The following is a 25,259-nucleotide window of genomic DNA, read 5'->3' as shown; positions in this document are numbered from 1 at the left end:
AAGTTCAATTTAAATGAAAGCGTGACACTCTTAACTCTAAGAACAAAAAAATAGTTGGAACTTCACTTACCCATCAATTTGATTTCCTGATTTGTCGTCTACTAAATAAAAATCTTTATGGGCTTTCCTGCTTAGTCTAAAGTCCAAATTCCTCAGTACATAGTCCTGTCCCCTGGAGCCATTGCCCGCCTTTCCAGTGTCTTTTCTCCCCATATACTCCTCCAGGTGGCAGTATGGAACGGTCCCAACAAGGTACCTTCGTGTTGTCACTTAACATCATGCTTTGTGAATCTTGTTAGATATGTACACATCTGCCTCTCCTGATGGATTATAAACTCTGCCAAACATGGACGACAAACATCCTCTTCCTCTGGATGCCACAGTGCCTAGTACACTGTTGCATAAGTAAGACGTATGACATTAGATCTAATCAATAAAACTCCTGGACACAGCCACAAATTAAAACTTGCAGCATTTTCAAAATTATATAACCTTTCTAAGAAATGAACTCTAAATTACCTCTAAAAACTGAAGATAAATTACTAAATAGTATCATTAAACCGCTCTAACAGTCCTACATTAAGGTGATATTATGAGTAATTTCCTTTTTCTTTCTTTTTTTTTTAATTTCCACCACTACTGTTAAAATACTTCTGTAAGTAAAAACTTGTTAACAACTTCAATGAGTTTAAATTTAATGAGTTTAGTTCCCAGTCTGGGAATTAAATCTGAGTTTCAAAATCAGTAGTATTTTCCAATGATGTGCCAACTCACCGAGCAGCTGTGGCTCTGTGGATAAGCATCTCTGTTTGCTCTGACAAGTGTGAGGGGAGCAGTAGCTCCACGGGCTGCAGGCACAATATCCGAGTTTCGAGCTCCAAACGGGAAGCAGAGTCCTGGAAACTATCAAACACGACCTCACCTGTGGCAGGCTGCACTCCCTGAAAACAAAAATGCAACATCACAGAAAACATATTTTTCCCAATTATAACCTTGACACATTATAAACACACATGGAAACAGTAAAGAGGATACACTCTGTAGTGTGTAGTCCAGTTCTAAAGTGTTTGAAAACCTGTGTACTTTCCAAGATTCTTATGTAAGAAGTCAGATTCACCAATATCTACACTATGCGAGAAACAGCCTGAGCCAAGTTTTGGATCCGACGAACCCGACCGAATGACTCTGACAAGTCACCAAGCCCTCAGTTTCCTCCTCTAAGTGGGAATAAACCAGCCTACTTTCATCTTCAGGTCACTGCAATGGTCAGATCATAAAACAAACACGAATGCTTTATAAACTATTTAGTACTGTACAAATAACAGTTGTCATCACTAAAGAGTAATAAGTTCCTAGTAACATGGCCACCAGAGCGGTAGTAAATTTCTATTTCATTTTATAAAATTAATCAATAAAAGTATAATTTTTCCAAAAACTAATACAAATATAGCAAACTCTGAATGAATCCCAAGTAGAGAGTTTATCTAGGGAAATAACCATAAAAACTAAAAGCTACCCCCTAGCATCCCAAGCCAATACAGCAAAGATAAACTGGAAAAACTCATGGTTTGAGAAAGGAGAAAAAAGGTAAGAAACCTAGCCAAGGTTGCAGAGTGATAAAGTGGTGGAAATAAGGTCCAGGTGATCTCACTCCACAGACCACTCTCATGTCCTCTGCTGATGGTAAATAAATGCATGGGGGCGCCTGGGTGGCCCAGTCAGTTAAGCGTCTGATTTCAGCCCAGGTCATGATCTCATGGTTTGTGAGTTTGAGCCCCACATCAGGCTCTGTCCTGACAGCTCAGAGACTGGAGCCTGCTCCGGATTCTGTGTCTCCCTCTCTCTCTGCCCCTGCCCTGCTCACCCTCTGTCTCTCAGAAATAAATAAAAATTAAAAAGAAAGAAAAGAGAAAAGAAAAGAAATGCATGGCACTGGGGCACTTGGGTGACTCAGTCGGTTAAGTGGCCAACTTTGGCTCAGGTCATGATCTCCCGGTTCATGAGTTCTCGCCCCGCGTCAGGCTCTGTGCTGACAGCTCAGAGCCTGGAGCCTGCTTTGAACTCTGTGTCTCCCTCTCTCTCTCTGCCTCTTCCCCATTTGCACTCTCTCTCTCTAAATAAATAAATAAACATAAAAAAAAATGGGGCACCTGGGTGGCTCAATCAGTTAAGCATCTGACTTCGGCTCAGGTCATGATCCCACAGTTTGTGAGTTCAAGCCCCGCAGTGGGCTCTGTGCTGACAGCTCAGAGCCTGTAGCCTGCTTGGGATTTTGTGTCTCCCTCTCTCTCTGCCCCTCCCCTGCTCATAATCTGTCTCTCTCTGTCAAAATAAACATTTTTAAAAAATTAAAAAAAAAAAAAAGAAGAAATGCATGGCACTAGTGACAGATGGTATAAGCTATACTCACCCCCCATACTCAAACATGGCTGACAGAAGGTCAACTGGCATGGCTTCTTTGGAAAACAGTGTCATATTTCCTAGCAAAGTTGTAAACTCCATACTCCTAACTCAAATCCTTCCTAGGTATATACTCAGGGTATACCATAGGTATACCACAAAACGTGCACAAAAAAGTTTATAACAGCATTCTCTGTACAACCAAAACCGAAAAGAACCCACATGTCCATCAAGAGAAGAATGAACTGAAAATCATCAAATATAATATGGCAATGACAATGTAAGAACTACTAGAGTAACACAAATAAATCTCATATACAAATACTGTATGAGAGTAGTTTGCAAGCAAAGGAAGCAAGACTCCAAAAGACACAATATGTTTACACTTGTATATAGTTTAAGGAGGTAAAACTAGAACTAAAAGCAAGGAAATTATTATCATACAAGTCTGGATTACAGTTAACCTCTGCTGAAGGAAGGGGGCCCTTCTCAAGGCAATGTTCTATTTCCCAGAGGAAATATTTCCTAACCCCTAGAGCGCTGTCTCATATTACCGTAATTAAGCACTCTGTTTTATTAATTTTTCTTTTGAATATTTTATAATTTTTTGAAGTCCCTCATTTTTGGCTCAAAGTACCTCCTTAATGATAGCCGAGAGGCCTTCTCTAGTGCCCAGATAGCTGGAACGTAAGTACGTTAGCATACATAAGTAAGTTTATCTCCCAATCTATCTAGCATTTACAAAAGCTATTTATAGAAGTTCAAGTAACAAATTTATCAGACAAATTCCCCTCTGCCTTTTTAATTATTTTTTTAATGTTTATTTTTGAAAGAATATGAGTAGGGGAGGGATAGAGAGAGAGGGAGAATGAGGATCCCAAGTGGGCTCTGCACTGATAGCAGTGAGCCTGATGTGGGGGCTTGAACTCAGGCACCATGAGATCATGACCTGGGCTGAAGTCAGACACTTAACTGACTGAACCACCCAGGCGCCACCTCCCTGCTTTTTTTTTTTAATTAGAGAAATGGTCTATATTATAATGCCTGCAACATCTATTACTATGTGATATGTGACACTAAGAAACAAAGTTTCTACACTAAACAAAGTTAGGCTGTATAAAACCATGCACTGCCCAGAATGAAGGCAGAGGGCCTAACTGCAATGATACTATCAATGCTAAAGACTTTGATTTTAGACTAACTGCCAATACCCAAAAGATAGCTCCTAGGTAGTGACACTCGTAACAACAGGGAAAAATCCAACAAGAATAGTACTGAGGGTAAAAAAAGAACAGATCTATTGTAGCCACACTGAGTTTGAGGAGTCAGGACAAATTCTGAGTGCCGTGCCCAGCAAAAAGATAGATATAAGAGGCTAGAGCTCAGGAGAGAGGTGCAGCCTGGACCCAGAGCTTTGGATGTCCTCAGCCCAAAAGTGGTCAATGAGAACAAGGACAAGACCCAAGAAAACACTTGAGAGGCAAACTATCATTTCTCATTTTTTCACATCACAGTTCATACACAACGGTTAATTCTGGCGGCAACCACTCAGCACTAAAGAGGAATCATATACATTCAACTCTATTCTTTAGGCTGAGTTTCAGGTAAATATAAATTAGCACATTACATATGTTAGAGCTTAAAAGCAAATAACCTTACTATTTGTAAATAAATCCAATTGCCTGTGACTAGATAAAAAGTACTTCTCAAAGATAAAAAAAAAAATTATTTAGAAAAAAAAAATCATTCAGAGCCACCCAACAGTAATGCAAACTCTCTGAAAGTTTATTGGTTAAGCAAAGGTCAAGTTAGCAGAGAGTTATCCCCCCAAAATAAGGTATTAGAAGGTACTTTGGAGGGGCCCCTGAGTGGCTCAGCAGTTAAGCATCTGACTTTAGCTCAAGTCATAATCTCATGGTTCATGGGTTCTAGCCCTGTATCGGGCTCTCTGCTGTCAGCACACAGACTGCTTCGAATCCTCTACCCCTCTCTCACTCTGCCACCCCCTTCTATCTCTCTCAGAAATAAACACTTGATTAAAAAAAATTTTTTTAGGGGCGTCTGGGTGGCTCAGTCGGTCGAGCATCCGACTTCAGCTCAGGTCATGATCTCACAGTTTGTGAGACTTCGAGCCCCACATTGGGCTCTGTGCTGATGGCTCAGAGCCTGGAGCCTGCTTCAGATTCTGTGTCTCCTCTCTCTGCCCCTTCCCCACTTGTGTTCTATGTCTGTCTGTCTGTCTCTCTCTCTCTCTCTCTCTCTCTCTCTCTCTTTCTCTCTCTCTCAAAAATAAATAAACATTGAAAAAAATTTTTTTAAATTTTTTTAAAAAGGTACTTTGGAGACATTTGGGTTGTTAAGAATTTTTGCTGGAAAAAAAAAAAAGAACTGTGTTGATATTGCAGCTGATTGCAAAAATTAGGAAAAAAAAAACAAAGAGAATTAGTTATTACTTAGGCAAGGAGTCCTACTTTTGCTTTAACAACAAGAGAAAAAGAAAATCTAATAGTTCTGAAGGGCACTAAAAATTCTAAGGTTTTGAGCCAAGTCCATGTGGGTCTGTAAATGGGCAAATTTACTCACAAACTGCCAGAGGGTAAAATCAATAAAACCATGATTCACAAATTATATTTCTCTAGAAAACTGACTGTAAGTATTCCTAACGTTAATTAAACATGGAGTTTTGCACTGGCCAACTATCATTTCCCCTTAACTATCCCCTTTACTCCAAATCTATATACAACAATCACAAAATCATGCATTTAATTTCAAATCCCTAGAGGAAATTTGTAAAATCCTTTGCTATCCATGCACAGTGTTGGCTTAGTGTTTTATTCTGCTCTGTTTCTTATCTATATCTATACCTGTCACTGTGTCCATCCTGAACCCTAAATGCATAGAGCACATGGACAGAAACTACCTGGATGTCTCCATAGTACAGAGTACCAAGTAGCCATATGAGAAAACTTGTAACTAGTGATATAACATATCAAATTACGAGGAAAATATTTTTCTAGTAAGTTACTTGAGGGCACACTTGATCAGTCTCATTATAAACCATACAAGATTACTCACAGAGATACCATGAACATCTATCATTCATTCTTCACCTACAAAGTACTTACCACCATTCCAATGAAAATGTTCCCCTTTTTTTTGTCCTTAACATTTTCCTGATCTTCACAGATACACAGAAGAAAGTTGGTAGAATTATCAGTCACTATCTCATCGACATTTATAGCATCATCCAGCTTGACTAAAGGATTCACATGTAATAATTATTAAAGAAAATTATATGCTACATTCCCATTAACTGCTTTCTCCTTTAAAACAATGGTTCATTGTCCCAGACGTTTTTGCTCTATGCAAAATCTTCCACACAGGCTTCATTTTTCTGATTTACTCTGATTATAGTTACATGCCTTAACTCCCCTGAGATATGCGACTCATGAGGATAGACAGCTATTATGTTCTCACTTCCCAAAAAGCCTAGGAGAGTACCCCTTGGGGAAGCTCAAATATTAACCCTCTTCTTTACTTGGATAACGTTGAGACTTGAATCCCATGATGCTTAATTCCAAAGCATGAATACACTAAAATAAATGTAAATTACTTTCCTCCTTTAAAGTGCCTAAAGCTTTCAGAAATAGCAAGAGAATTTTTAAAAGACATGAAAAAGAAAACCAAAAAAGAAAACAGAAACATGTATGTGTACGTGTGTGTGTGTGTGTGTGTGTGTGTGTGTGTGTGTTTAGTGAGTCCATTAATTAAATTCTCAGGGATAAGTGCTGAGTTGGGATGAAGTCAGTCTGGAAACAACCCAACTTAGGCAACAGCAGGCAAGAGCTATAGCAACACCAAAAGAGAAGCAGGGAGGTGTACCATTTTAGGAGCAGGCTTTAATAAGAGACTCAAGTTCAGGTAAAAGAAACAATAAAATTACCAGGTTCTTACAGCCTGATCAGCTTAGAACAGTACAGAATTGTTCATGGTTTTGGGTCTATTCTGAGTTGTACCTATTCGTAATCTTATTGGAACAAAATGGTCTTGCTGATTTGGGTAGAAGCAGGTTTCTAAATAAGTTGGTTTGTATTAAATTATAAAAGAAATGTTTTCACACTGTATCTTTTAAGACCTTATCTCTACATTTTTTTGAGACTTGACCCCATCCCACAGTAAACATTTTTTTTTCCACAGTAAACATTTTAAAATGCATCTTTGTCCCATTTCATATATAGTTACTGGGTTTTTAAAAAATAGAATTTTATGATTGTGCTATTAGAATCATTTTGCCTCAAGTAATTCACTAAATTAATGAATGACTATAAAATTGGGGGGCAATCACTGTGCACACCGAGGGTTCTCACAAAGTGAGAAAGGTTCACCCGCAACCTATTTTTTAAAATAACAAAATTCTTATGAAGCTAACAATTAATGAGGATGGCCTACTATTACCTTTCATAAGCAATTAACTGTGTGTTAACTTCGTAGTTTTCTTCTCACATTCTGAAGTTAACAAGCTGTTTTTTAGGTCTTGTCTTAGGGAGGATCTCGAGGGGCCTACAGGCCCTAAGCACCTAACTACCACCCATACAGTGTAGGGAAGATGCAATTCAAATCAGTTGCTAACTTGACATCATCTTTCATCAGGCTCTCTTTTTTTGCTCTTAAAGTATGACAAACTCCCCTTTTACTATGGCATTTGAAAATGCTTGTTTCCAGCCATTCCCAATCCCTCCCTCTTCAGTAGTGCACTCATCAAAGGTCAAAGTAACTAGATTACCTTATCTCACCAAAAAGGTACCCATTCAAAGAACAGTTAAGTAAAAATGTTATTTAAACAAAGCCATTGTAATATTTAAGAGAAAAATTACTATTTGAAAAGGATATCTTCTCCAATAAGTGTAGATTTTGTATAAAGAGCAGTCAATTTCCGGGAAAAAAGTGAACTTTTGTTATCCCCAATGGCCTTTAATGCCGCAGTTTCAGTCTGCTTCACGACTCCCACCTTCAACAAAAATAAGAAATACTGAATACCAAGTCTGATGGAAATTTCTTTTAAAGAAACATACTTCAAGACTTAAAAGGTTAATTCTGAAACATTTAAAAATAAACACCTTAGTCCACAATGTCCAGATGTTGGGCTTAAGAAGTAAACACTACAAGGAGCTTTCAAGTGAACCACTAAGAAACACTCTACCACAGACATATATATATATATATATATATATATATACACACACACTTTTTTTTTTTTAATTTATTTTAGAGGCCCCTGGGTGGCTCAATGGTTAAGTGCCCAATTACTGATTTCAGCTCAGGTCATGATCCCACAATTCGGGAGACTGAGCCCTACATCAAGTTCCACACTAACAACACAGAGCCTGCTGGGGATTCTCTCTCTCCCTCTCTCCCTGCTCTTTCCCTACTCATGCTGTCTCTCTATCTCACAAAATAAATGAGTAAACTTAAAAAAAAATTACCTTAAAAATCTAATAAGCTAAAAACTGACAAAGATATAATGCTAATAATTGTGACACACTTTTGTTTCCCAAATGCCAAATTCCCATTATAATACCATCTTATGAAACATGCTTTCACTCCCTGGAAGGGAATCCAATCACCCTGTTCCCTCAAGTCAAAGCCAAGGCTGACCTTATATCCCTTGGCCACGAGGCGGCGTACATGAACAAACAGTCTGTGAGCAGGTATGCTTGCTGTCATAAAGTTGTGATCTAAATGGCAATAAATATTGAGCTCCCGGGCTGCAACCTAAAAAATTAAAAAAGAGAGTATCAATAAATGTCTATTTCAAGAATCCCCACGTGGTGTTCGCTCACTTTGCTAAAAATCCATCAAGGTATACACTTAGGATTTGTGCACTTCTTCTCTACGTGAATGGCCTATCAATACAAAATTTTAAAGACAGTCCCCATACAGGAGTCTATAGTTTAATCTATTTTTTGGCAGTTCCCATGACCTAACCTCAGAGCCAACATCTGTAATATCAATGTCATGGAAAAATATGCCATGTCTTCTATGCTGATTAGATCTAACAAAACCTTAAAGTGCTGAGCCTCCCCTAAAAGCCTGCACAATGATATTCAATGCAGAACAAAACACTATAATAGAGTAAGAATTTGCTACATAGCACATGCAACTAACTGAAAATTAGGAGATACTATAAAACATAAATTCTGAAGCTACTCAGACAGTGGGCATCTTTGAGGAAGTGAGAAGAGAAACCCCTGGTATGGTTAGCTAATCAGATGCATAAATGAGAGGAGTGCAGAATCAGGCAGCACCACCTAACTCCCCGCTTTCTACTGGAGAACACCACGGCTCAGACACTGTCCACTGGAGCCATGGAATGCTCATCCCAACATTCTCATTCCCTGCCCCACCCATCTCTGAACAGTAGTTCCTTATTGCAAGGCTAGAAAACACCAGCCTTTACTGGGTGGTAAGACTAAATCTACTACTCAACCTGGAGAGAAGGGGAGAAAACAGCATTTTCTTTCACCCTTTACCTATACAATGACAACTACATATCTGTTTGTGTCCCCAGAAAACATGCTATTTCAAACTTTTACTTCATGACACCAAACACATGATGCCACCTGAACTAAAGAACATCACTTTGGGCCACAATAGGATTTTAAAAGCTGGAAGAAAAAAGTTGGCCAAGTCTGTACTTCCTATCACACAAGATAGATGTTAGATGTGCCACCTCATCACGCTCTGAGGACATATGATGCATGATGCCAGAGACTTAAAAGTGTGGAAGGATCACAATCACGCATGACTCCAACAGGACATCACCAGCAATGCTTTCCCTAAGCCTGCCCACTAAATACTCAAATTCACTTCTGATGTTCGTTAACTTCGGCCTATATCAAATACCTCAAAATCAAATACAAAATCAACTCAGACTAGCATAACAAGATGATGGACATACAAAGACATTGTAACACTTCAAACACCTTCTGTGGATGGCTGGCTGTTAATGTGCTCTTCCGCTGACATGGAACTATGTTCCTGGCTATCAAAATTTATAAATTAAGAGTAAATGGGTCATCTCAAAATTTCTTCTGCTTGAGTCTTCATCAGGAAACGTAAATACTCACACGATTATGGTTCATTCACTAAGTGATTCATCCAATCAGCGTGCAATGGATGAAAGGTACTGGGTGAGCACCATGGAGAACAGACACGACATTCCTAAAGGGGTTCCTCACTTCCTCCCCTAAAAGCCTAGCATCCACCAAGTTTGCCCGTGTTTATTTATAGTTTTTACTTTAAATGATAGCATTTTTCAAGGGCAACTGATCACGTTAACTCTCTCATAAGGTCAGAAATGGAAACAAAAATATTGCAAAATACTTAAGGCTGGATAAGGAAAACATGGAACAGTATTTGCAAAACTAACTTACCTCTGCATCTTCCCCAAAGAATCTATACTTGTATCCACATTCCACACACAAAATTGCATCTTTCTGCTGCTGCTTCAATTCAATGTACTGTAATTCTAAAGGTGTGTAGATGCTTTTGGTCCGTTTGTTAGATGGTTTAGGATCAGAAGTTGTCTGTAAATTGTCATTACCCTTCTGTGAAGATCCAGAAGGACTGAGATCGAAAAGTGTCTTGTCCTGGCAACCAAAAAGATTTTTATAGTTTACAAAGTATTAACCATAGTAATAGTTTTCAGAAAGAGAGAGAATGCAAATTCAGCACAAACCTAATAATGAGTTTATCTAAGTGAAAGTTTGTAGGAGGCACATAGTATATTCAGATAAACATTTTGGCAAGTTTGAAATTTTTCAGAGTAAAAGACTTTTAAAAAATGAGCCAAACTAAGCTCTGTACAACTATTTAAGGAAATTTTAAAAACCTACATATTTTAAAGAGTTATATACCTCTTTTTAAGTTTTATTTCATTAAATCTACTGTAATTAACATTCTTCTTTTCCTTATTTATTCCCAGATGCATAAGGCACAAAAAGTGAGCAGACATGAATATCTGTCTCTCAACAATAAGTAAAACCACTTTCAATAAGCATATGCTATCTGTTATAGCTGCACTTAATGCTTCAAATTTCCAAGCACAGTCTGAAAGTATATTCCATTAATCTTGATTCCAAGAAAGAAGCACAATTTTTTTGGTAAAGAAATATGACACAGAGCTTTTGGAAAATACAAAACACAAAGTCACAATTCAACATTAGTATTCCTGCTATCCTTACCTTCATGTGTGAAAACCATAATTCCAGTTTAGCGCTTAAGGCAAATTCCTTTTTATGGGATTTATTTATATAAAAGGTAAAATGACACAAATTTGTAGCATAAATCTGCCTTCTAACTAACTGTCACTGTATCACTGCTATCATCTGAAAATTTTATCAGCTACACTTGGAATTAAAAACATAGCCTAGGGGCACCTGGGTGGCTCAGTTGGTTAAGCATCTGACTCTTGATTTCAGCTCAGGTCACGATCTCACAGTTTGTGAGTTTGAGCCCGTGTGGGGCTCGGCACTGTTAGCAGGAGACTGGGATTCTCTCTCTCTCCCTCTCTCTCTGCCTCTCCCATGCATTCTCTATAAATAAATATATATTTATATATATATATGTGTGTGTGTGTATATATATATATATATGTATATATATATACATATGTATTGAAAACAGAGTGATCAGCAGGGGAAGAGAAGAGAAAAAGAGAAATGTCCTATATGGCCCAGCAAGGGGACTCTGGTCAAAGAGGAAGTCCAGGAACATGTACTCTACAGTTGCTAACTGTTTAAAAAATTCATCTTAGCTGCAAGAGTAGGTAGAGATGTAATTTGTCTGAGTAGTGTAGCCAAGCAAATCTCCAAAGATCAGCAATGAGATGGTGAGGTATGGTGAAGTGTGGGGAGTTGTGGCAACAGAAAAGTGGGTCAATGTATCAGATGAGAGAATGTCATCTGCTTTTAATTTTCATGGATTTTCTATTTCATTTCCATATCTTTTATGTAAAATCCAGGAATACTACATATTGTAAAACTTAAAACTTTAAGAAAATATATCTCCTACAGAAAAAAAAATTCTTTATACTTTATTCATATCTGGAATGAAGAGTAGGCATGCAGAAAGAAACTTTTATCCATATAGTATACCAACAAGTCTATCTGGATACTTGAGTATTAAGCAAGTTGTTTTTCATCATTTGGGTGGAAAAACTTATGATACACTATACTCTTTTTTATATTCTCAGGGACAGCATTCTGAACTCAATTTAACTTTGTCTTGACAATACAGGATGATCAGCACAATAAAATGGGAATTTTAAAACCTACCAAGACTTACGAGGCAGATGATCCCCACACTAATGGTTGTAGACCCTGGGCATTTAACTTCAATTGGTAGCTTTTTACCATTCATGTGTGTCCTTCCATAACACCAAACAGGTATCTCCTGTAATGACGTCCATGTACTACTTCTAGGTGTCCCTTCTAACTGGTGACTTCTAATGTGCAGTGAATCAGAAACAACAAGCTGGTTGTTTTATGTATAATTAGTTAACAAGCTCTCATGAAGCCCTAGGATAAATTCTCCAATTAATAAAATGAGATTTAATAGACAAACTTTTTGATATCTATACTTTATGACCACTACACTCAGGTGAACTGCTTCTAAGTATTAAAAGAAAGTGTATATTAAACAAACAAACCCACAAAAACAAAAAACCCTTTTTTTTTTCCTGATGACCTAAGATAAGTCAATGGATCTCAGCTTAGTTGAAGGAGGAGCTCATAAATCTGGACTTGGTGGGAAGAAGTGTAAACTTCTTAATAATGTATACAAAATTGTGTTGGTGTGAGTATTTTTCTGAGTAAAGAATCCATAGCTTTCAATCCATAACTTTTCAAAAATCCATAGTTTTTCATTTAAATGACTCAAAAAAATAAAAGGAACTATTTCTCTAATTCATTGGCTCTCAACCATTGCTACACATTAAAACGAAAGTTTTAGGGGCGTCTGGGTGGCTCAGTTGGTCAAGCGTCCAGCTTCAATTCAGGTCATGATCTCACAGTTCATGAGTTCGAGCCCTGCATCAGGCTCTGTGCTGACAGCTCAAAGCCTGGAGCCTGCTTCTGATTCTATGTCTCCCTCTCTCTGCTCTTCCCCCACTCATGCTCTGTCTCTCTCTCCTTCAAAAATAAAAATAAAAACTTTCAAAAAAATAAATAAAATAAAATAAAATGAAAGCTTTAAACAACATGCAAAGTCAGTTCTTAGTGACGACCAATATGATTCTGAAGAAAAGTCTTTTTTTATCTGTTTTTAAAGTCCTCCAGGTGATTCTAATTTAAAGCTGGGCTGAGAAGCACTGTTCTGAATTGGAGATATTAGTGATGGAGCAAAAGTTAAATTCCTAATTTGGCAACGATGAAAAAAACATTAATGTATCATATAACAGTGGAAGTAAAGATCTATATATATTTAGTTTGCCTTTGAATTTATATCACCAAGCTTTCAACTAAAAACCACAGAAACAATATATGTTGCCTGTGATTTTCCAGGCTAATGATGGTAACTCTAAGGACTATAAAACACTGTGCTAGTATTTATTATCAAGAATCTCCCCAAGTCAGGGGCTCATAATCCAGGCTGTACATCAGAATCACCTGGCTTTTATTACATTTTAATACAAACCAATTCATCCCTCATTAATACAAAGTAAATCAGAATCTCCAGGGACTGAAAAAATAAACTAAAATGCAAAAGCAGCCTCAGCTAATTCAGGTGATTATCCAAGTTTGGGAACAACTGCCTTGTGTGAACTCAGAGAACCTAATGGCACCTCAGAACCTACTGGGGCACCTGGGTGGCTGAGTCATTTAAGCAGCTGACTCTTGGTTTTGGCTCAGGTCATGATCTGAGGGCTCGTGAGTTGGAGCCCCGCATCAGCCTCTGCAATGACAGTGCTTGGGAATCTCTCGCTCAAGATAAACATATAAACTTAAAAGAAAAGAAATTAATAAAAAAAAAAAAAAAAAAGAACCTATTGATCTGAGTAATCGGTATTCATCTATATAACACATACCTTTTGACTAATTTGCGATTTGGAATCTTCAGAAGAAATTGCATTCTTTGCACGGAGACGACTGATATCGTCAAAATCAGTACATTTTGGCAGAACTGCGTATCTCTCCTGAGGAGGCTCTGTCTGGACTCTATTTTGAGGAAGGGCAGAATCGCAGCAGAATTCTTTCAATTTTTCCAGAGACTTTAAAACAGTCTTCATCCTCAGACATTTCTTTGGCTCTTAGTTAGCAAATTAGAAGAAAATATAACAATAGTATTTTGTTCTCATATATCAATTCATAACCAGTGTAAGATTTTTGAGGGAGCTTCTCATTAAAGCAATAAATCTAACTACAACATGATAAGGAAATAAAGAAACATTTAGATTCAGGGTAAAGATAACATGCTGAAACATACATATAATTTCCCTTGGCCATGAAACTCCATTACAAACTACAGTAGGGTTTTGACTTTTTTTTTTTTTTTTTTTTTAATATATGAGCTGATAAGGACAGAGAGAAAAGGAGAGGTGACAGGTGCAAATAAAATATCTGAAGCTAGAAGGAAAAATGAATAAACAATAACGAATTTAGCACACCTGAAAGCTAAATCCAAAACCAGTAGAGAAAAAAACTAAGAACCAATACCATTTATAACACGAAAAAATTAAAAGGCTCAGGAATCGGGGCAACAGAATATGTAATAAAGGGAGTTTCTAAAATAAAGAAGACTGGCTCAAAGCAAGTTGATCCTAAACCCCTACCCTACTCCAAGCTCAAGGGCAGCTGTGCTTCCTCCACCTCGGCAGAAGACTGAAAGTTCCTCTGGAGAAGGTAAAACAGGCACAGCAAAGATGGAGTACTGGGTCCAAGCCAGAGGAATAATGGGAAGATGGGTTTACTGTAAGCTAAGACCCCAGCCTCTTCTTCATCAGCTCTCATAACATAGGCAGCCAGAGCTCCCCACTCCAGGCCAAGAGCAGGGAAGACTGGTCTGTCGGAACTGATCATCTTAATGCGAAAGACCTAGAGATACCAACACCAGGGGGTTCACCAAGGAAGGCAGATCACCACCCTTTCCCAACACACCTGCTATCCCACCTGCACAGCTTTGCTCATGCTACTCTTTCTCCCTGGAAAGCCCTGACCCCAATTTCTATGTGTCAAAATCATACTCATTCTTCAAGATCCCTCTCAAAACTACTTTTTCCATGAAACTCTTTGGTAACTCCCCTAGCTTAAAATCATCTTTTGTCCATGTCCCTATAAGAAGATCACATTTTGCCATAGCATTTACCACAATCTGCCACCTGGCAGTTACTCATAGGCAAGCAACCCATAAAAAAGAAGGAAAACTATCATTTACTGTCTACTATCTACCATATACCAGAATACATTATTTTTCCTACTACTAAATATAATGAAAAAGGGATTGCATATCATCTCTTACCTTTCCTATTAAAGCAAAAACACTCTGAGGGCAAACTTGTGTTTTGCCTATTCCTAAGAGTTTAAAACTTTTCATATTTATATTTAATTACACATATACATATATTTTATATTTATATTTAAAGCTCTCTTCAGATGTATATTTTACCTTGTCTCCTGCTAATCTTGTAACTAGGATAACGTACACTTGAATCTTTCAAATTATTCTCCCCTTTTCAAAATGTATACATGAATCAGGAGCCAAGATGGCAGAGTAATATGGAAGTTTGTTTTGTGTCTCTCATCCCTGAAATGCAGCTAGATCAACACCAAACCATCTTGCACACCTAGAAAACTGATGTGAGGATTAACACAACAATCTGCACAACTTGAACTAGAGAACTCAGCAGGTACTAAGCGTGAAGAGGTGAACTGGGGGAGAGAGAAACCATGGAAGGGAGGGAGCTGTTTTTGCTTGTAGACAGAGGATGGAGACAGGAAGAGTACGAGAAAAGCACCCCTCCCCGAAAGCAGCTGGAGAGAAAGTAGAAGAGTGGAAACAGCTGCAAGGGAATGAACAAGAAAGGGAGAAAGGAGAAAGGAGAGGGTTTAAATACCATTAAGATTCTATAAACAGGGGGAGCACAGAGTCTAAAACTCTGCAGCTCAATACCTGGCAGAGCTCTGGTGGTAAGGGCAAAATCCCCAGGAGCAGACAGTGAGGTCCAAGGGGTCCTCGGGCCACATGGCGAAAGGCAGTTCCCCTGCTGGGAGGACATTTGGTAGGCTGTGGGGCCTCCCCACACACAAAGGTCTCATCAGACCCCAGAGAACAGCCATGTTTGCTGGTGTCGGAACAAAGACGTTAAGGATAAAGCCTGGTGCCAGATGTGTGTTGTGATTTACCATAATCCCTGAAACGCTGCTGCTACACAATCGTGCAAACTTTTTCTGGGACAGGCTGGCACCCCACCACAGTTTCTGGGCATCGGCAGCAGCGCGGTCTCTGGAACATTCCTGGGGGCAGGTTGGCAATAGGCCATTGCTCTGTGAGACCCTCCCCCAGAGGGTCTGAGCAGGTCAAAGCTGCAGGGCCCTCAGAAGTGCGGGATTTGGAAATACAGCCCCATCTGAGATAAAACTTGGGAGGGAGGTGCCGCCTGGAAGTCACCTGGCTTGGTCACCGACAGTGTAGAAGTGGGGAGTGGATGGAAGCTGGAGACAAAGGAGGGGTGCTTGATTGCCAATGGGCGAGAGCACAGAGTTCTGATAGTAGAGGCTGGTTAGCTGGGTGACACAATTTTCACTCCTCCTGCTCCTGGGTATACACGCCTATAAGCACCACAACGATCCACCCCAGTAAACTAAGCAGCACCACCTAGTGGAGAATGGAGCTGTTACACCAACTGGGCCAACCACACTCTAGAGGAACACCACGAGTCTCTATGCCTGCTTAGTTTATGGACTATAAAGTGCTTCATAGTTTGACTTCTAGGGGAAATTGGATGTAATTTCCATCTTATTTCATTCTGTTTGCTGGTCCATCTACACAAATTTTTTTCTTTTTCTTTTCTGGTTCTTAAATACAGAAAGAAAAAGTTTATTTATATTTTCTGTTATTATAAAAAATATTTGTAATTCTTTTTTACTATTTTTTTACTTTCTTGTAAGTTTTTTAAATTCTATTTTACTTTCATTTTATTCTATTTTACTGTATTCATTTTTTTAAATCGTCAAACGTTTTCCTTTATCCCCCCTTTTTTCCTTTTCTTTTCTTTCCCTTTTTTCACTACTCCATCAAGCTTCTTTCACAACCAGAACAAAAACACACCTAGGATCTAGTACCATTTATTTGATTCTTTTGTGTTGTTTCTAATTTTTTAATTTTTATGTTTTTTTATTTTATTAATTCTTTTTCCTCCTCCAAAACGATGAAATGAAGGAACTGACCCCAAAATAAGGAACAGGAAGAAGTGACAGCCAGGGACTTAACACAGACACAACAAGCAAGAAATCTAAACAAGAATTTAGAATCATGATAATAAGAATACTAGCTGGGGTTGAAAAAAGCATAGAATCCCTTTCTGTGGAGATAAACGAAGTAAAATCTAGTCAGGATGAAATTAAAAATGCTATAACTGAAATGCAATCTCAAATGGATGCCACAGCGGTAAGGACTGATGAAGCAGAGCAGCGAATCACCGACATAGAGGACAAACTTATGAAGAATAATGAAGCAGAAAAAAGAGGGAAACTAAGGCAAAAGAGCACGACTTAAGAATTAGAGAAATCGTGGTTCATTAAAAAGGAATAACTTCAGAATCACAGGAGTCCCAGAAGATGAAAAGAGAGAAAAAGGGCTGGAAAGTTTATGTGAACAAATCATAGCAGAAAACTTTCCTAACCTGGGCAAAGACACAGACCTCAAAATCCAGGAAGCATGGAGAACTCCCATTAGATTCAATAAAAACCAACCATCAACAAGCCATATGATAGTCAAATTCACAAAATGCTCAGGCAAGGAAAGAATCATGAAAGCAGCAAGGGAAAAACAGATCTTAACCTACAAGGAAAGACAGATCAGGTTTGCAGCAGACCTATCCAAAGAAACTTGGCAGGCCAGAAAGGAGTGGCAGGATATATTCAATGTGCTGAATTGGAAAAATATGCAGCCAAGAATTCTTTATCCAGCAAGGCTGTCATTTAAAACAGAAGGAGAGAGAAAAAGTTTCCCAGACTAAAACTAAAGGAGTTTGTGGCCATTAAACCAGCCCTGTGAGAAATTTTAGGAGAGACTTTCTGAGAGCAGAAAATATGAAAAAAACAAACAAACAAACAAGAAAGACCAAAAGCAACAAAGACTAAAAAGGACCAGAGAACACCACCAGAAACTCCAACTCTACAGGCAACATAATGGCAATAAATTCATAACTTTCAGTACTCACTCTAAACATCAATAGACTAAATGCTCCAATCAAGAGATAGAGGGTAACAGAATGGATAAGAAAATAAGATTCATCTATGAGCTGTTTGCAAGAGACCCATTTTAGACCTAAAGACACCTTCAGATTGAAAATAAGGGGATGGAGAACCATCTATCATGCTAATGGTCGACAAAAGAAAACTGGAGTAGCCATGTATCTAGATTTTAAAATAAAGACGTAACAAGAGATGAAGAAGGGCATTACATCATAATTATGGGGTCTATCCACCAAGATATAACAATTGTAAACATTTATGCTCCAAATGTGAAAGCACCCAAATATATAAATCAATTAATCACAAATATAAAGAAACTCACTAATACTAATACCATAATAGTAGGGGACATCAACACCCCACTTACAGCAATGGACAGATCATCTAAACAGAAAATCAACAAGGAAACAATGGCTTTGAATGACACACTGGACCAGATGGACTTAATAGGTATATTCAGAACATTTCATCCTAAAGAAGCAGAATACACATTCTTCTCAAGTGGACATGGAACACTCTCCAGAATAGATCACATACTGGGACACAAATCAGACCTCAACAAGTATAAAAAGATTGAGATCATACTGTGCATATTTTCAGACCACAACACTATGAAACTCAAAATCACCCACAAGAAAAAATTTGGAAAGACAATCAATACTTGGGAGACAAAAGCACATCCTATTAAAGAATGAACAGCAGAAATCAACGCTATTGAAACAACAACAACAAAAAACAGCACAACAGATCAATGAAGCCAGGAGCTGGTTCTTTGAAAGAATTAACAAAATTGATAAACCCCTAGCCAGTTTGATCAAAAAGAAAAAAAAAAAGGACCTAAATGAACAGAAGCAAGAATGAAAGAGGAGAGATCACAACCAACACTGCAGAAATACAAATAAGAGAATATTATGAGCAATTATATGCCAATAAATTGGGCAATTTGGAAGAAATGGACAAGTTCCCAAAAACATTTAAACTACCAAAACTGAAACAAGAATAGAAAATTTGAACAGATCCATAACCAGTAAAGATATCAAATCAGTAATCAAAAATCCCCCAAAAAACAAAAGTCCAGGACCAGAAGCCTTTCCAAGGAAATTCTACCAAATGTTTAAAGAAGAGTTAACACCTATTTTTTGAAGCCATTCCAAAAAATAGAAATGGAAGGAAAACATTCAACTCTTTCTATGAAGCCAGCATTACCTTGATTCCAAAACCAAATACCCCACTAAAAAGGAGAACTACAGACCAATTTCCCTGATGAACATGGATGCAAAAATCCTCAACAATTAGCCAACCGGATCCAACAATACATTAAAATAATTATTCACCATGGCCAAGTGGGATTTATACCTGGGATGCAGGGCTGGTTCAATAACCACAAAACAATCAATGTGATATCACATCAATAAAAGAAAGGACAAGAACCACATGATTCTCTCAATAGATGCAGAGACAGCTTTTGACAAAATACAATATCATTTCTTGATAAAAAGCCTCGAGAAAGCAGGAATAGAAGGATCATACCTCAAGATCATAAAACTCATATAGAAAAGACCCATCGCTAATATCATCTTCAATGGGGAAAAACTGAGAGCTTTCCCCCTAAGGTCAGAAACACAACAGGGATGTCCACTCTCACCACTGTTATTCAACCTAGTATTGGAAGTCCTAGCCTCAGCAATCAGACAACACAAATGAATAAAGGCATCCAAGTCAGCAAGGAGGAAGTCACTCTTCGCAGACATGATACTCTATATGGAAAACCCAAAAGTTTCCACGAAAAAACTTCTAGAACTTATCCATGAATTCAGCAAAGTTGCAGGATATAAAATCAATGCACAGAAATCAGTTGCATTCCTACACACCAATAATGAAGCAACAGAAAGAGAAATCAAGAAATCGATCCCATTTACAACTGTACCAAAAACCATAAAATACCTAGAAATAAATCTAACCAGAGGTGAAAAATCTATACACTGAAAACTAGAGAAAGCTTATGAAAGAAATTAAAGAAGGCAAAAAAAATGGAAAAATATTCTATGTTCCTGGATTGGAAGAAAAAATATTGTTAAAATGTAGATACAGCTCAAAGAAATCTACATATTCAATGCAATTTCTATCAAAATAACACCAGCATTCTTCACAGAGGTAGAACAAACAATCCTAAAATTTGTATGGAACCAGACAAGACCCCGAATAGCCAAAGCAACCCTGAAAAAGAAAACCAAGGCTGGAGGCATCACAATCCCAGATTTCAAGCCGTATTACAAAGCTGTAATCATCAAGACAGTATCGTACTGGCACAAAAACAGACACTCAGATCAATGGAACAGGATAGAGAACCCAGAAATGGACCCACAAACGTATGGCCAACTAATCTTTGACAAAGCAAGAAAGAATATCCAACGGAATAAAGACAGTCTCTTCAGCAAGAGGTGCTGGGAAAACTGGACAGCAACATGCAGAAGAATGAACCTGGACCACTTTCTTACACCATGCACAAAAATAAACTCAAAATGGATGAAAGACCTAATTGTAAGACAAGAAGCCATCAAAATCCTAGAGGAGAAAGCAGGCAAAAAAACCCTTTAACCTTGGCCATAGCAACTTCTTAGTCAAGAGGTCTCTGGAGTCAAGGGAAACAAAAGCAAAAATGAATGAATGGGACTTCATCAAGATAAAAAGCTTCTGCACAGCAAAGGAAACAATCAGCAAAACTAAAAGGCAACCAACAGAATGGGAGAAGATATTTGCAAATGACATATCAGATAAAAGGTTAGCATCCAAAATCTATAAAGAACTTACCAAACTCAATGCCCCCAAAAAATAATAATTCAGTGAAGAAATGGGCAAAAGACATGAATAGATATTTCTCCAAAAGAAGACTCCAGATGGCCGACACATCTCTCATCATCAGGGAAATACAAATCAAAATCACAATGAGATGTCACCTCACACCCATCAGAATGGCTAAAATTTTTTTTAAACATTTTTTTATTATTAAGAGACAGAGAGAGACAGAGCATGAGCAGGGGAGGGGCAGAGAGAGGAGGAGACACAGAATCCAAAACAGGCTCCAGGCTCTGAGCTGTCAGCACAGAGCCTGACGCGGGGCTTGAAATCACAAACCGAGAGATCATGACCTGAGCTGAAGTCGGACGTTTAACTGACTGAGCCACCCAGGTGCCCCCAGAATGGCTAAAATTAACAACTCAGGGAACAACAGATGTTGGCAAGGATACAGAGAAAGAGGATCTCTTTTGCACTGCTGGTGAGAATGCAGTATGGTGCAGCCACTCTGGAAAACAGTATGGAGGTCCCCTCAAAAAACTAAAAATACAACTACCTAGGACCCAGCAGTCACACTACTAGGTATTTATCCAAGGGATATAGGTGTGCTGTTTCAAAGGGGCACATGCACTCCAATGTTTATAGCAGTGCTATCGACAATAACTGAAGTATGGAAAGAGCCCAAATGTCCACCAACAGATGAATGGATAACGAAGATGTGGTGGTAATAACAGAAAATGTCAAGTCTGAATTTTGAGCAATGTAGGAGATTTTATTTATCAAAAATGGCCAAACATATATATCCCATCCCATTTGCTCTTCCTACAATGTGATGCTGATGCTCCTGTACTGAGAGACAGGATCTATATGTTCTCTCCCATTGAACGAGGACAGATCTTTGTAACTAACTCAACCAAGACAGTAAGGCAGATGCAACACTATGTAAATTCTGGAGCTAGATCTTAAAATCAATACAGCTTCTGTCTGACTCTCCGGGTGGTCATCCTTGGAGACTCAAGCTATGAGAAAACTCAAACTAGCTTACATACTAGTGGTGTATTGGATGTGGCCAGTTGATATTGGCTTACTTACTAGAGGCAACTATTAAATCTTTAAGAATTTTGTGAACCAGTTGTCAAACACAGCCATTATCACAAATTAGATTATATAAACTTACAATTAAATAAATTATATTAAAAATAAAGATAATAAATACTCAAACCTCATCATCTTTTAAAACTGTTACTATCCTTCACTATTAACTATGTTCTAAAGGTTATTAATGTCTGTCGTCTCCCGGTAGCAGAAATACTATACAATAATGTGCTACTGCTACCGAGCACTCCTTTCTAACTCTAGAAAATCAAACCTTAAGAAAAGAACTACTCTAAATCTTCTCTTCCAAAATTTAAAAGCAATTCTTAAAAAGATCAAACAAATCCACGAAGAATTTAACTGCTTGCAAGAACAATATCCAACATTCGTTAAAGAAACACAAAACCTAACATGTAATTAACAGAGTCCAAAGTATCTGTGATCCAAACAATTTCTAGACATGAAAAAAGAAGGAAACAACAGTCAAGGGTTAAGACCCAAAAATGACAGAGATGACAGAATTACCATATGGAGACATGATATTATAAATATATTCCACATAATCAAAAAAGTAAAGAAAAAAACAAGAACAAAATAAATAAAAAAAAAATAAAGAACAAAAGGGAAGTTTTGTTTTTTTTAATTTGTTTTTTGTTTTGTGGGTTTTTTTGTTTTTTTGTTTTTGTTTTTGTTGTGTTTTTTTTTTTTGGTAACAGCTCTACTGAGATATAATTCACATACACAAACAGGAGTGTTTTTTAAAAGAAGTAGAAATTCTAAGGGTGAAAAGTATAATATCTGAAACGAATATTTCACTGAACGAGATTTATGGCAAATTAGACACCACAGAAGATTACTGAATTTGAAAACACAGCAGGAGAACTGATCGAAAATGAAGCACAAGGTCTAATAAGACTGGAAACCAAATGGAAGAGCTTGACTGGTAGATGTTCCTTTCCCTTTTTCCCGAGTGCCATTTTTAACAAGTAGCAAAGGTCTTATTTCAAAACATCCTAAGTCAACTGCCTTACTGACAACAGAAAGAGTATTATCAGATTTATCTTTCTCTTTAAGCATACCTTCCCATCTCTATAGTTCTTTCATACTAAAGCTTTCATGCTGACCCCAAATCCAAATTTTACCTTCTGAGGAAGGATAGATACCTTTATGCTGACCCACTAAAATGAGACTTTTTCGGCTTTTCTTTTATCTCATTCTCTACCTCATTTTGAGGGATAATAAAGAAAGAAGCATTTTCTGTCATCTCATAACAAGCTCTCTGAGGCCAAAAACTAAAGAAACATTGCTCAGCCATCTATAAATCCAACACCACCCCCAGAAGTACACGAGCTCAAGAATGGTGGTTTTATCCAAAGACTTTTAGTATACAGAAAGAACACTGCCATGCTAAAAAAGCACAGGGTAGGGGCGCCTGGGTGGCGCAGTCGGTTAAGCGTCTGACTTCAGCCAGGTCACGATCTCACCGTCCGTGAGTTCGAGCCCCGAGTCGGGCTCTGGGCTGATGGCTCAGAGCCTGGAGCCTGTTTCCGATTCTGTGTCTCCCTCTCTCTCTGCCCCTCCCCGTTCATGCTCTGTCTCTCTCTGTCCCAAAAATAAATAAAAAACGTTGAAAAAAAAATTTTTTTTTTAAATAAAAAAGCACAGGGTAGATTTACATGTCCTTGACATTGAAAACTGTTTGAAGTGTTCTGTTAAGTGGAAAATGATAGCTGTAAATTAGTACATACAGTATAATACAATTTATAAAATACAGCTGACCCTTGGTTTGAACTACACAGGTCCACTTACTGGGGACTTTTTTCAATAAATAACAGTACACTACTGTAAATATATTTTCTCCTATGATTTTCTTAATAACATTTTGTTTCCTCTGACTTACTTTGGTCTAAAAATACAGCATATAATATACATAACATACAAAATATGTGTTACCATAAGGCCTCACTAAAAGGGAGTGACTATAGTGTCCTTTCATGGTCTACCTTGTACATTTCTATGTTTGAAATTTTTATAAAACTTTTAAAATCAGGACAGAGGCGCCTGGGTGGCTTAGTCGATTAAGCATCCAACTCTTGATTTCAGCTCAGGTCATGATCTCATGGTCGTGGGATCAAGTCCCACATCAGGCTCTGCGCTGGGCATGGAGCCTGCTTGGGATTCTTTCTCGCTCACTCTCTCTCTTTCTCTCAAAATAAATAAACATTTTTAAAAATCAGGACAAAAAATTAGGTAGGAGAAATAAAAGAGAAAATGGGAAGAACCACAGCAAATTCCAGAATTCCAGCTCTACCTCCACTCCCCCAACCTCCTACTCACACCACCACATATGGAGGGGCCGCACTACTCAAGTGCAATGGAGATCTTTTTTCCACAAAAGGAAAAAATGGCACAACTCTCCAATAACCTCCTCTGCTCTTTGGAGAATACAGTGTCAGTGTGATGACTCCTGAGAATGAAAACTCCTCGCCCCAAGACTCACCAACATTCCCAGACATTACTGAATCACTCCCTCCTTCCTTTTCTTGGACTTTCTTTGCTTTCTTTTGAACAGGCCCATCATTCTCCAGTGGTCTCTTTTTACTTCTGCCGATTTCCACAACCTATATTGGAAAGTGATGTGTTATGTCTAATCTCAAAACTTGATGTATGCAAAATAATTTAAACCTTACTTCTGAATGACAAGGTCTTTGCCTTCCATTCTTCACAGAATCAAATACTTTCAGCTCTAGAAAGAACTGTGGGTGAACTGTCTTTACCATCATGAAAGACAATGTAAAGACTGGCAGGTCATGAACCTCAGCACCTCAAGCCCTGCTACAATTAATTAGAACTAAGACTGATAGCTTTATGTACTCAGTCAGCCTTCACCTATCACAGATTATAAAACCTAAATCATCCTACTTACCTATGTTAAATAAAATACCTTTTAAAAAAATATCCATTTAGGAAAGGTGAAATTAAGTAGATAATAAAAGAACACTATCATTTTCGAATTGTGAATTGTAATGTAACTGTTTCATATACAAACTTGGCTTATGTTCACTACCAAAAATACCGTAAGATTATGACCTATGTGCTGGTAGGAAACCTGTCAAAAATTAAGATCTTCACCAAATAACCTCTAAATGTTAGGTATAAAATAAAATCTTGGTGTATTCATGAAAATGTAGACTATCATCAAAAATCAAAGACAGGAGAGGAGCAATCACTCTCTGGAAGAAATATAAATGAAAGGAAGACTATGAAGTAGCTGTCACCCCATCCGTATTAAAACTCGGAGGGTGTGGGCACCTGGGTGGCTCAGTAGGCGCACTGGAGGGGCTCAGGTTATGATCTCATGGGTTTGTGAGTTTGACGAGCCCTGGCAGTGCAGAGCCTACTTAGGATTCTGTCTCCCTCTGTCTCTGCCCCTTTCCCAATTGCTTTCATTCTCTCTCTCAAAATAAATGAAACAACCAAACAAAACAAACTTGG

General features: G+C 38.0%; 1 protein-coding gene across 1 annotated transcript in view; it reads right to left on the bottom strand.

Moving 5' to 3' along the window:
* Positions 1-25,259, bottom strand: part of MSH3 (mutS homolog 3) — a 188,202-nt gene that overhangs the window by 161,814 nt on the left and 1,129 nt on the right. The window contains exons 2-8 of the mRNA XM_047088553.1: positions 24,265-24,385; positions 13,487-13,707; positions 9,834-10,049; positions 8,056-8,172; positions 7,291-7,408; positions 5,526-5,671; positions 775-941 (exon numbers count right to left, since the gene is read on the bottom strand). Of these exons, the coding sequence (XP_046944509.1) occupies positions 775-941; positions 5,526-5,671; positions 7,291-7,408; positions 8,056-8,172; positions 9,834-10,049; positions 13,487-13,707; positions 24,265-24,385 (1,106 nt within the window). The remainder of the gene's footprint in view (positions 1-774; positions 942-5,525; positions 5,672-7,290; positions 7,409-8,055; positions 8,173-9,833; positions 10,050-13,486; positions 13,708-24,264; positions 24,386-25,259) is intronic.

Source organism: Lynx rufus, unplaced genomic scaffold (assembly GCF_022079265.1).
Source record: "Lynx rufus isolate CCGP_SWC_20201006 ecotype Redwood Valley unplaced genomic scaffold, mLynRuf1.p SCAF_1, whole genome shotgun sequence".
In the NCBI taxonomy this organism is placed as follows: domain Eukaryota; kingdom Metazoa; phylum Chordata; class Mammalia; order Carnivora; family Felidae; genus Lynx; species Lynx rufus.
This window is presented reverse-complemented; position numbering and strand designations above follow the sequence as displayed.